At 39.0% G+C, this 13,488-nt stretch overlaps 2 protein-coding genes and 2 long non-coding RNA genes across 4 annotated transcripts; 3 read left to right on the top strand and 1 right to left on the bottom strand.

The window, feature by feature from the left end:
* Positions 1-894: 894 nt before the first annotated feature.
* LOC122985110 (metallothionein A-like) lies at positions 895-1,827 on the bottom strand. The gene is made up of 3 exons (XM_044355511.1): positions 1,713-1,827; positions 1,528-1,593; positions 895-1,100 (listed from the first exon to the last, which is right to left on the bottom strand). The coding sequence occupies exons 1-3, from the start codon at positions 1,735-1,737 to the stop codon at positions 1,009-1,011; spliced, it is 183 nt and encodes a 60-aa protein (XP_044211446.1). The 5' UTR covers positions 1,738-1,827; the 3' UTR covers positions 895-1,008.
* On the top strand, positions 1,812-2,620 carry LOC122985126. Its single transcript, XR_006404027.1, has 2 exons — positions 1,812-1,898; positions 2,582-2,620. It is a non-coding gene; the product is annotated as an uncharacterized LOC122985126 (long non-coding RNA).
* A 16-nt stretch (positions 2,621-2,636) lies between these two features.
* On the top strand, positions 2,637-3,577 carry LOC122985118 (metallothionein A-like). Its single transcript, XM_044355518.1, has 3 exons — positions 2,637-2,753; positions 2,873-2,938; positions 3,370-3,577. The coding sequence occupies exons 1-3, from the start codon at positions 2,729-2,731 to the stop codon at positions 3,459-3,461; spliced, it is 183 nt and encodes a 60-aa protein (XP_044211453.1). The 5' UTR covers positions 2,637-2,728; the 3' UTR covers positions 3,462-3,577.
* A 2,000-nt stretch (positions 3,578-5,577) lies between these two features.
* LOC122985127 lies at positions 5,578-12,800 on the top strand. The gene is made up of 3 exons (XR_006404028.1): positions 5,578-5,587; positions 8,092-8,094; positions 12,661-12,800. It is a non-coding gene; the product is annotated as an uncharacterized LOC122985127 (long non-coding RNA).
* The last annotated feature ends 688 nt before the right edge of the window (positions 12,801-13,488 follow it).

The following is a 13,488-nucleotide window of genomic DNA, read 5'->3' as shown; positions in this document are numbered from 1 at the left end:
TATGTCTGGATGTGAAAAAATGTTAGATTTCAAAGACAGACTATTGTTTTATTTCACACAAGTGCTGATATAATTCATCAAAAATTGTAATTAACATACTAAATATCATTTTAAAAATGATAATCATGAAATAGGAACAGACTTTTTACAATAAATTGTATATTTGCAAATTTTCTACACATAAAAACATTAATGTTACATTCACTTTGGTCTTCATGTTGTTGTACATTTCATCTACCAAAACGCATTCAATTTATTGCCATTTCATGTTAATACAAAATAAACTAAATTAACAGGCTTCCTGAAATGAGTGCTGCTAAAACTCAAGTTACTATACAGAGCGGGCACTTTAAGAGGTCCAGCACACAGTTTCTACACTGACCAATCAAAATCTTTGTACCGCCTGCTTCATTTGCATGCAATCCACTAGTACTACTAGTTGCCCTGTTTCCGTGTTACTAGTACTACTAATGAAGCTCAAAATGTTTAGTAGTAGTACTAGTGGACATTTGGGCTCTTACTAGTACTACTAGTAAGAGCCCAAAAAAAAAAAAAAAAAACTAGTTACACTGATTTGCCTTACTAGTTAACAAATTTCTTTTGACTAGTAAGACTTTGTGCCGAACATGTTGGAAATTTTTTGTACATGTTGACACTTTCCTTTAACTAGTTGAGCTTTTCGCTGCACTATGGAAAGCCCTTGACTTGAACTGAATCATTATGTTCATCAGTAACACCTGTTCTTTTCTTACTATGATAGCAAGGTCTATTCTTACCAATGACTTATTGATTCATCTTTGTACACTGCCTGCACATTATGACCTTTGTTAGATGCAGCACATGAGTCAGCTTGTTATCCATTAACCTGAATTATTGCCAAAACAGCATGACATATCTGCGTCAAACAAGTTTATTTCAACATTGAAAGACATTCTTAATCATTGCAGCTGCACAGTCGTTCACACAGGCTCCATCACATGGACAGAGAAGGCTGACGACGCGGACCCATCACTGACAGCAACTGGTGTCACATGTCTTTCCTTTGCACACGCAGCCAGAGGCGCACTTGCTACAGTCGGATGGGCAGCATGAGCAGCAGCCTGCATTAAGAAAAAATAAGTGTTACTGACAACCCTATGATCATTAATCTGTTGCAACAAAAAGCAGCCAAGGCCACCCTTTAATTCCAGGACAAGGATATTACACAAGTCAAAGCATCTTGAGCTAAACATTAAGAGGTTTGGGGTGGAATGAAGTGACCTTCTGTGATGGTAAAGCCACCTGGTTTCCTACATCTTGAGTAAAGAGGCAATTTTAGACAAGGCAGCATTAATTCAGCATGCCAGATATGAAACGGCAAGAAGTCAGTCTTAAAAGAAAACATAAGAATCCTACTTGGTGGCTTGGGTTTAGATTTTTTAAAAAAGGCTACTAGTAAAATGTATTTCATCAACAGTCACCTTGACTGGATTCAAAATGAAGACACCTGTGAGTTAGATGTATGTGTAAAGATGTGATTTGACTTACTCTTTTTGCAAGAGGTGCAGGAGCAGTTTGTGCAAGTGCAGGATACTCCGCAGTTGCAGGTTCCAGCTGAAAGTAAGAACACAAGACATGTCAGCTTTAGGAATTCATTTGTGTATGACAGCAAGTCCTATAAAGTAATAGGAGACGAAATATTAAGACCAACGAAATCCTTAAATAAAACTTACTCTTGGAGCATTCGCAAGGGTCCATTTTTCAGTGAGTGTAGTTCTCTTCTTTACAGAGTGCTGCGTTTGTGCTTCTTCCCGTTGGAAGTGGTGGTATGAGTGTCAGAGAAGGGGCGGCTCTTTTATAGCATCCCGGTAACAACAAGACCGGGTGCAAAAAGCGTCTGTCACGCTGCACGCAGGCACGTAATTGACCATTACAAAGAGGTTTGTGCACACGACTCAACTACGCAGCTGATTCCCAAAAGACGCGTCGGTGTGTTGTTTGTAAATTACACTCAGGTACGCGTTTTCGTCCTGCTCCACGTTGCAGGACTTGTGCGCATGTTTGGCCGCGTCGATCACCCTGGCTCGGTCCCGGGGCCTCATCGGCAGCTTCTCCAGCTGGCAGTCCAGCACCAGAACCGTCTGGTTACTCTACCGATTCCGATTACAAAAGACATTCTTAATCATTGCAACTGCAATCAAATACACAGTCGTCCACACACGCTCAACTAGTACGGCTTTTGTCCGAACTAGTTGGCCAAAAGTGTCACTAGTTGCTGAAAAAGTGTAACTAGTACGAGTTTTTGTTCAACTAGTACGGCAAAGTTGCGAACTAGTTCGACAAAATGTCCAACTAGTGCTGCCAAAGTCTGAACTAGTAGAGGACACTTAAGTTTGATATCAAGGATATCTAAGAGATGCCCAAAGGGCTTTCCATACGCGGCCAAACATGCGCACAAGTTCTGCAACGTGGAGCAGGACGAAAACGCGTACCTGAATGTAATTTATAAACAACACGCCGACGCGTCTTTTGGGAATCAGCTGCGTAGTTGAGCCGTGTGCACAAACCTCTTTGTAATGGTCAATTACGTGCCTGCGTGCAGCGTGACAGACGCTTTTTGCACCCGGTCTTGTTGTTACCGGGATGCTATAAAAGAGCCGCCCCTTCTCTGACAGTCATACCACCACTTCCAACGGGAGGAAGCACAAACGCAGCACTCTCTAAAGAAGAGAACTACACTCACTGAAAAATGGACCCTTGCGAATGCTCCAAGAGTAAGTTTTATTTAAGGATTTCATTAGTCTTAATATTTCGTCTGGTATTACTTTATAGGACTTGCTGTCATACACAAATGAATTCCTAAAGCTGACATGTCTTGTGTTCTTACTTTCAGCTGGAACCTGCAACTGCGGAGTATCCTGCACTTGCACAAACTGCTCCTGCACCTCTTGCAAAAAGAGTAAGTCAAATCACATCTTTACACACACATCTAACTCACAGGTGTCTTAATTTTGAATCCAGTCAATGTGACTGTTGATGAAATACATTTTACTAGTAGCCTTCTTTTTTAAAAAATCTAAACCCAAGCCACCAAGTAGGATTCTTATGTTTTCTTTTAAGACTGACTTCTTGCTGTTTCATATCTGGCATGCTGAATTAATGCTGCCTTGTCTAAAATTGCCTCTTTACTCAAGATGTAGGAAACCAGGTGGCTTTACCATCACAGAAGGTCACTTCATTCCACCCCAAACCTCTTAATGTTTAGCTCAAGATGCTTTGACTTGTGTAATATCCTTGTCCTGGAATTAAAGGGTGGCCTTGGCTGCTTTTTGTTGCAACAGATTAATGATCATAGGGTTGTCAGTAACACTTATTTTTTTCTTAATGCAGGCTGCTGCTCATGCTGCCCATCCGACTGTAGCAAGTGCGCCTCTGGCTGCGTGTGCAAAGGAAAGACATGTGACACCAGTTGCTGTCAGTGATGGGTCCGCGTCGTCAGCCTTCTCTGTCCATGTGATGGAGCCTGTGTGAACGACTGTGCAGCTGCAATGATTAAGAATGTCTTTCAATGTTGAAATAAACTTGTTTCCTTGATGCAGATATCTGTCATGCTGTTTTGGCAATAATTCAGGTTAATGGATAACAAGCTGACTGTCATGTACTGCATCTAACAAAGGTCATAATGTGCGGGCAGTGTACAAAGATGAATCAAGTCATTGGTAAGAATAGACCTTGCTATCATAGTAAGAAAAGAACAGGTGTTATTGATGAACATAATGATTCAGTTCAAGTCCTCCCCCACCCTTAGTGTATGACAATCAGCATGCATAATATACAAGGACCCTGCAACTGAAGTGACTTAAGATTATTTATTTAAAAAAATCTGACAAGTCAAAGAGAAGAAAGCTTATTGGTGTCATCAGGTAGACTGGGCTCAGACCCACAGTTTGAGAATGTTGTGTGGTTTGCAGGACCTATATAGGCTTATTCCCTTAAATCAAGCCAGGCAGTTTTGATTTGTTAGAGCAGGAAAAACTGTAAAATGTGATGGTCATGTTTTGGTTTAGACTTCCGGTTCAAGTCGTTAAAGGTTTGTCCAGAAAGTGAAGGCATGTATAGACCAAAGACTGATTTTACATTCTTGAGCACTATTATTTGTATAGCCCAATATCGCGAATTTGCCTCATGGGGTTTTATAGTCTGTACAGTGATTTAAATAAGGGAACAACTCCCTAAAACCCCCTTTTGGCCAACTAGTTCAGATGTGCAGTAGATGTGTGTACAGAATATACAAAAAAGACACATTACACAAATACAGCATAGAGCAGCATAACAAAATTGTAATGGATTTATAATATATGTGAGGAATGTGATGAAGAGGATGCCGAGTAGCTTCCAGGTGCCAGCAGAACAGAATATTAATTCTCAGACTCTTTTAAAATGAAGGATGTTTACAGACCTGGAGCACTTTGCACAAGAAAAGGAGCAAAAATTTAGTAAAAGTTTGAAGAAAACAGACCTGTGTTTTTTCCTCTCATCCTTTCAATCAAAACCTTTCCAAGCTGAGATCCAGTTTCTGAGCTGATTATGGCCCAAAATAAATCTGAGAGAGTCACAAACCCTCTCAGATTTATTTTGGGCCATAATCAGCTCGGAAACTGGTTTAAATGCATTTTGATAAGTCTATAAATGGACCTTTTGTAAGAATACATCTTTCACATGAACGCGGCTGCAACAACGTAGGTTTATTTTGACCTTGGCCTCTGCAGAACGTTCAAACCAGGCGGAACCTTTGGTTTCTCTTCGGAATCGGTAGAGTAACCAGACGGTTCTGGAGCTGGACTGCCAGCTGGAGAAGCTGCCGATGAGGCCCCGGGACCGAGCCAGGGTGATCGACGTGGCTATGGAAAGCCCTTTGGGCATCTATTAGATATCCTTGATATCAAACTTAAGTGTCCTCTACTAGTTCAGACTTTGGCAGTACTAGTTGGACATTTTGTCGAACTAGTTCGCAACTTTGCCATACTAGTTGAACAAAAACTCGTACTAGTCACGCTTTTTCAGCAACTAGTGACACTTTTGGCCAACTAGTTCGGACAAAAGCCGTACTAGTTGAGCCCAACGCCGAACTAGTTGAGCCAAAATCCCAACTAGTTGATTTTTTGCGCACTAGTCAACGACTGGACCCAACTAGTAAAGCTCAAAGTCCTACTAGATAACTAGTGCGCCGAAAAAACGCCAACATGTTGACTACTTGAGCGCAAATTCACCTTACTAGTTGACTACTAAAGCTCAAAATGCTTACTAGTACTACTAGTAAGAGCCAAAATGTCCACTAGTACTACTAGTAGAAGCCAAAATGTCCACTAGTACTACCAGTAAGAGCCAAAGAGCCAAAATGTCTACTAGTTACACTAGTAGAGCTTTTTTGACCTTACTAGTACCACTAGTGAGAGCCAAAATGCCCACTAGTCACACTAGTTGCGCAAAATGCTAATGATGAGACATGAAATGAGACTTCCAAATGGCTCTCTGGTTCAAAATAAAGAAAACCAACCAATCGGGACTCAGAATTTCATCATTATCCTGCCCGTTTCATGCGCATGCAGTCCACTAGTACTACTAGTTACCCTATTCCCATACTACTAGTACTACTAGTGAAGCTCAAAATGTTTACTGGTCCTACCAGTAAGAGCCAAAATGTCCACTAGTACTACTAGTAGGAGCTAAAATGCCAACTAGTTGCACTAGTGGGCTGTTTTTGACCTTACTAGTACTAGTAGTGAGAGACAAAAATGTTTAACTAGTTAACTAGTAACACTGATTTTTGCCTTACTAGTTAACTAGTAGAGCAAATTTCATTCAACTAGTTAGGCTTTGTGCCGAACATGTAAACACTTTGACCGAACATGTAGGAAAATTTTCGTACATGTTGACACTTTCCTTCAACTAGTTGAGCTTTTCGCCGCACTAGTATGCGACTGCGCGTAACTAGTAAGACTTTTCTTTAACACGTGGGGCTTTTTGCCGAACTAGTTGGCATTTTCAGCGCACTAGTTGACGACTTGGTCTTACTAGTTCGCCAAAATTGCGCACTAGTCGACATCTGAGCGCAAGTAGTTAACTAGTAAAGCGCTGCGACTGTCATAGATGTTAACTAGTGAAATTTTTTTACGTCACTAGTAATACTAGTCGCGTGCAGATGTCGACTAGTGCGCAATTTTGTCGAACTAGTAAGACCAAGTCGTCAACTAGTGCGCCGAAAATGCCAACTAGTTCGGCAAAAGGCCCAACATGTTAAAGAAAAGTCTTACTAGTTGTGCACAGTCGCTTACTAGTGTGGCGAAAGTGTCAACATGTACGAAAAATTTCCAACATGTTCGGTCGAAGTGTTTACATGTTCGGCACAAGGTCTTACTACTCAAAAGAAATTTGTTCTACTAGTTTACTAGTAAGGCAAAAATCAGTGTTACTAGTTAACTAGTTAAATTTTTTTGGCACTTACTAGTAGTGCTAGTAAGGTCAAAACAACCCACTAGTGCAACTAGTTGGCATTTTGGCTCCTACTAGTAGTACTAGTAAGCATTTTTGAACTTACTAGTAGTACTGGTAAGTTCAAAAATGTGCTACTAGTACTACTAGTCAGCATTTTTGGTGCTGACTAGTAGTAGTAGTAAACATTTTGGCTCTTACTAGTAGTGCTAGTAAGGTCAAAAACACTCCACTAGTGTAACTAGTGGACATTTTGGCTCTTACTAGTAGTACTAGTAAGAGCCCAAATGTCCACTAGTACTACTACTAAACATTTTGAGCTTCATTAGTAGTACTAGTAACACGGAAACAGGGCAACTAGTAGTACTAGTGGATTGCATGCAAATAGTCCCTAGTACTACTAGTAGTACTAGTACTACTAGTGGAGGTTTCAATAAAATGCAACTAGTACTACTAGTGATACTAGTACCACTAATAGCACTAGTACTATTCCACTAGTACTACTAGTGACACCATTTTAAACCTTCCACTAGTACTACTAGTAGTCCTAGTATTCCGCTAGTAGTACTAGTACTACTAGTGACAACGTTTTAAAAAGTTACCCATATAACTTACAGACAGGAAGCGGAAGTGAGGTGCAAAAACGACAAAATAAAAGCCAAGAGGATAGAATGGCCATTCTATAACAAGAGTAGCAGCCAATATTATGCAAGCACAAGGATCTAATAAAATAAATAAATGGGCCTACATACGCTACATAAATATTTTGTTCTTTTCATTTACACATGAAATATATTTTATCCAAATGTGTGATATATTATTCAGTGTGTAGCGTGAATCAATAGCCTAATTAATTACATGTGTAGAAATAGCCTGTGTTGTTCTTCCCAAACAGATTATCTGAAGTGACAAGCAGAAGTTCCCCCGTGTTACCAAATTGTTGTGAATCATTTCACATACAGATGTCACTCATTTCAATGCCGCGGCCGCAGTGAAGAGGCTGAAATAATTGATCCAGGATTAGCTGCAGTGCGGAACAACAACCAGCAGGTGGCAGATGAGAGCCGTCGAGATGCAGTTTCTGTCTGTCTCTCATCCATAGACTGTTTATAAAGATATATATTAATAATATTTATAATATAGTCTATGCTCTCATCATGCTCGACAAGCAGAGAGAACGGAGAAACCCCGTGAAGCTGTCTGAGAATTAGTTATAAGTTATATTGTCTGCTGGACCCGTACAGTAAACTAACACATTACAGTCTTAATTTCATAAAGGACATTTATATCATGATATTTAAACCAACCATCCGTCAACACAGTTTAGACCTCAATATATGAAACATGTAAATTTGTCCCCTCCAAAAACTGTAGTCGACTGATCATCAGAAGCCGAAAGAAAGCTGATTGTTCTCCTCAGTATTCAGAGTTAAACTGACTCCAAAACGCGCTGGACGTGAATCATTCACAGAAAACCTGCAGCGTCTCGTTTGTGAGCCAGTCTGTCTCATGACATTCATGAAATAATCATGAAATTTAATCTATCTAGTTATTTTCCGTGACACTCTGCACGACTTTCAAACTGATGTATTTCAGTTGGAAGTAGGTTTGTGCCTGCAGCGGGTTTTTTTCTCATTTGTTATTCATTTTTAACTATAACTACGTCACTCAACATTTAATCACAAGATATTATCCTTGATTTTATTTATTTATTTTAATATTACCAGCCAGGTGGGGCCAGAGAGGACGCGTATGAGTATTTTCCTTACTGTCGATTTTAGTATCTTTAACATTTCTCAACATACCGTTACTATGGTGATGACGCCAGCTAAAGCCGTAACATATAGTCAGTATAACATTATATCATACTACAGATTGGTGGTAACGTACTGTAGTGTATATTGAAGTGTAAAGAAAATAATGTGTGTATGTATAATAAACTCGCTCAGCCTTTTTTGATTGGCTGACCGGAATACCCGCCGACCGGAAGTGTTTTCCTCACTGTGATCGTGTTAAAGTTTTGTCTTAATGATATCTTTAAGATTTCTCAACACAACAACACCAACGTATCCTTAGTAACTCAACAGTAAGATAGGTTAGTGTTGAGGCCATCAGTCATCATTATTTCTCCTCTGATTCTGAGTAATAAAGTAGTTTCTGTCAGGTTGTGGTAGCGGAAGGCTAGGGAAGAGCATTGTGTTGTGGGCGCGTTCGACTCCTGGTTTTGCTGTCTGCCGTCAGTTGGCTTCATTCCGTTTCAAACTGCCGCCGTCCGCCGCAACCCGAATCCAAACACCACCATGTCTGTTTAGAAAAAGCTGTTTTATAGCCTGTGATTGTAAAATGTGAAGTTGTTCGTTTAATGATATATTTCCAAGAATATGTGGCTGAGTATATTTAATATGAAATCATCTTTCTTAAAACAATAAAACCCTCCAACGTTGTGTGTTTATAAACGGGATGAAGACGAGGTTATAAAACTGGACTTTATATTTCACTTCCATCATCAAACTGGACTTTAGATTGAGCATAGCATTCAACCTCTTACTGTTACATAATCTAATTATTTATTAATTATGTTAATAATTTCCCTTAATTAATAATAATAATAATTTATTATTAATTTATATAATTTATTCTCTTGTCACTTTCATATATTTCATTCACTTCAATTCTTTGTCCATATTTGCTCTGTACAGTCAATATTTCATTTCAGGTTTCCACTCTATAAATAGACTTTAAAATTTCAACTTAATTCTAATATTGCTTTATTGACTTAATTATTATTATTATTATCATTATTATTATTATTATTATTAGTAGTAGTAGTAGTAGTATTACCTTACTTTTGTCTATTTTCATTCTTGTGTGTTGCAGATTTTTGTGAGCAAACACCAAGACTCATTCTCTGTATGTTTGCATTGGCTAATAAAACAGATTCTGATTGAATGAGTTGCTGTATGTCATGCTGACATAAAATCCCAAAACCAAGAATCATAATCAGGGTTGTGTGAATAGTAGCCCAGGGCTGGCCATGGTTTAGGCCACATAGACGGTCCCCTAGGGCACCAAATAAGGGAAGGGGCACTGAGTGAGTTACTGACAGGTTTGCTTTTTTCTGTTCAGCTTTGGAAATTGAGCAGTCGATGGGTTTTCATCTGTTGATTTTCAAAGCCCTACTTGTCGTTCAGCCACCAAACACTCATTGAATGGCACCTTGACCTCCACTTGCCTTTTGTCTAGAGAACAGGGAGGATTTCTCTGGGCTGGAGGTATAATTGTTACACTTCATTTTAGTGCGAGTGTGGAATTATTGTTGCACTTTTTGGGGCTCCAATTTAAATCTCACCTAGAGCACCAACATAGTCAGGCTGGCCCTGTAGTAGCCTACCCTCACCCTAACCCAAGCCTACAGTAATGTACTAGACTATCAGCAGTGTAATAATCTCTGAAGGTGACTCATTCTGGTCACTATTTCCCCTAAAAAATAAAAAAAAAACCAAAAAGCTTCATTTTATACATAGCTGCTTGAAAGTTTGTGAACTCTTTAAAATTTTCTGTATTTCTGTATAAATATGACCTCAAACATGATCAGATATTTATACAAGTCCTAAAACTAGATAAAGTGAATCCAGTTAAACAAATGAGACAAAAAAAATAATTTTTTAAAATCTTTTTCATTTATTTATTGAGGAAAATGATCCAATCTAAGATATTTGTGTGAAGCAAAAGTATGTGAACATTGACTGTAGCCACTGCAAGAGAAGCCTTTAGTTTCCTAGGCGTTACCCTGGGGTCTGTTGTGGCCTCCTGGACTATTACACACCTGCTCTTGGTGTGATCTTTGTTGGTTTACCACTCCGGGGGAGGGTAACAGTGGTGTTGAATGTATTCAATTTATATACAGTCTGTCTGACAGTGGACTAGTGGAGTCCAAACTCTTTAGAAATGGTTTTGTAACCCTTTCCAGCCTGGTGATTATCAGCAACTCTTCTTCTAATGTTCTCAGAAATCTCCTTTGTTTGAGCCATGACACACTTCCACAAACCTTCTTTAAATAAAGCAGGGCCTCCCAGACTCACACTTGATTGTCGTCTTGTTGATTGAAACACTCGACTCTATTTTCCCTTTCAAATGAAATGATAATCCTAGAGGTTCACATACTTTTGCCACACACACATATGTAACGTTGGATCATTTTCCTCAATTAATTAATGAAAAAGATGAAAAAAATGTTGTTGTTTTTTATCTCATTTGTTTAACTGGGTTCACTTTATCTAGTTTTAGGACTTGTGTAAATGTCTGATCACATTTTAGGTCATATTTATGCAGAAATACAGAAAATTCAAAAGGGTTCACAAACTCTCAAGCAGCACTGTATCTCAGTCCTTCAAAGTTGTCTTTGAAACCAGGCCTGGGATGTATTGTATCTGTGAAATGAGAAAATTAAAACTTATAAGGCTTATAATTCAGCAACATAAGGGGCTTCAGACATGAGACCAACTGTTATCGAGAGCTCTGGACCTCAGATACCATGTGAGTAGAGTCAACAACTGGGGAGGTGGTAAAATATGGTTAAAATTAATTTTCACATATTTATCAATTAGATATTTAAAATCTGATTACATACATGTGTTTACTGTCCCCTTAAACTCCCCAGTTTACTCTCAATTAACTATTTACAACTTCCAATTGTAGGAAAAACAGTCATATTTATAAAAAATAAAAATACAATTCCCCAGAGACAAACACTGCATCTGGACCGCTCGATGTGCCACCTGCTGGTTGTCGCTGCGCACTGCCTTCACTGTAGTCACATCAACTGAAATGAGTCACATAAATAACAGCCATGCTGCTAACATATAGGTGTAATATGCTTATTGTTGATCAAAGTGAGCCTGACAGAGTTTATTTTTCTGATATAGGCTCATTCATTGTTTATAATGTAGTTAATAAACAAGGTGTAGTTGTCACATTTGATTTTAATTTTTGAACATTACTGTATATGTTGGGTGAGTTACTGCCGCTCATCAGCAAAAATATAGTATATTATTTCTCTGTGGTGACTTGGTTTTAACCATCACCACTGCTAAATAATGTGACAATATGATATGAATGATAAAATGTTCATATGACCGTGTTGAGAGGAAAAAGCAAGAAGCAGAGCAGCTGCTTTTCTGTTTTAGAAAATGATTACATAGCTTTGTGTTGTTTAAAAAGGCAACAAGGAAAATGAGTCAAGCAGTAAACAACAGAAAAACAATTGAATACCTTTAGATTCATTGTTGTTAATAGAAAAAGTAATTCATTCATGCTTTATTCTGCATGGATAGTAAGCAAAGAGCTGGCGGTTAACAACAGTAAAAACTTATCAGGCTTTACAGGGTTAAATTTTGGCCGGGTGGAGTTCTTGCTGGAGAGCCAATAGGAAGGCACAATGTCCCGCCTCCTGATTAGCATTTAACGCAACTAGTGTTACTAGTGGGCATTTAGTCTCTTACTAGTTCAACTAGTAAACACTTTTAGCCTTACTAGTAGTACTAGTAAGGTCAAAAACACCCTAGTAGTGCAACTAGTGGACATTTTGGCTCTTACTAGTACGACTTGTAAACATTTTGTCTCTTACTAGTAGAACTAGTAAGGTCAAAAATGTGCTACTAGTACAACTAGTAAGCATTTTGGCTCTTACTAGTAGTTCTAGTGAACATTTTAGCCCTTACTAGTAGTTCTAGTAAGGTCAAAAATAGCCCACTAGTGTAACTAGTGGACATTTTGGCTCCTACTAGTAGTACTAGTAGACATTCTGGCTCTTACTAGTAGTACTAGTAAGCATTTTGAGCTTTAGTAGTCAACTAGTAAGGCGTATTTGCGCTCAAGAAGTCAACATGTTGGCGTTTTTTCGGCGCACTAGTTAACTAGTAGGACTTTGAGCTTCACTAGTTGGGATTTTGGCTCAACTAGTTCGGCGTTGGGCTCAACTAGTATGGCTTTTGTCCGAACTAGTTGGCCAAAAGTGTCACTAGTTGCTGAAAAAGCGTAACTAGTACGAGTTTTTGTTCAACTAGTACAGCAAAGTTGCAAACTAGTTCAACAAAATGTCCAACTAGTACTGCCAAGGTCCGAACTAGTAGATGACACTTAAGTTTGATATCAAGGATATCTAATAGATGCCCAAAGGGCTTTCCATAGCCGCGTCGATCACCCTGGCTTGGTCCCGGGGCCTCATCGGCAGCTTCTCCAGCTGGCAGTCCAGCACCAGAACCGTCTGGTTACTCTACCGATTCCGAAGAGAAACCAAAGGTTCCGCCTGGTTTGAACGTTCCGCAGAGGCCAAGGTCAAAATAAACCTACGTTGTTGCAGCCGTGTTCATGTGAAAGATGTATTCTTACAAAAGGTCCATTTATAGACTTATCAAAATGCATTTAAACCAGTTTCTGAGCTGATTATGGCCCAAAATAAATCTGAGAGGGTTTGTGACTCTCTCAGATTTATTTTGGGCCATAATCAGCTCAGAAACTGGATCTCAGCTTGGAAAGGTTTTGATTGAAAGGATGAGAGGAAAAAACACAGGTCTGTTTTCTTCAAACTTTTACTAAATTTTTGCTCCTTTTCTTGTGCAAAGTGCTCCAGGTCTGTAAACATCCTTCATTTTAAAAGAGTCTGAGAATTAATATTCTGTTCTGCTGGCGCCTGGAAGCTACTCGGCATCCTCTTCATCACATTCCTCACATATATTATAAATCCATTACAATTTTGTTATGCTGTTCTATGCTGTATTTGTGTAATGTGTCTTTTTTGGTCTATTCTGTACACACATCTACTGCACATCCGTCTGTCCTGGGAGAAGGATCCCTCCTCTGCTGCTCTTCCTGAGGTTTAAGGGAGTTGTTCTCTTATTTAAATCACTGTACAGACTATAAAACCCCATGAGGCAAATTCACGATATTGGGCTATACAGAAAATAGTGCTCAAGGATGTAAAATCAGTCTTTGGTCTATACATGCCTTCACTTTCTG

Source organism: Thunnus albacares, chromosome 7, assembly GCF_914725855.1.
Source record: "Thunnus albacares chromosome 7, fThuAlb1.1, whole genome shotgun sequence".
In the NCBI taxonomy this organism is placed as follows: Eukaryota; Metazoa; Chordata; class Actinopteri; order Scombriformes; family Scombridae; genus Thunnus; species Thunnus albacares.
The sequence above is the reverse complement of the archived record's forward strand: the minus strand, read 5'-3'. Positions and strand labels throughout refer to the sequence as shown.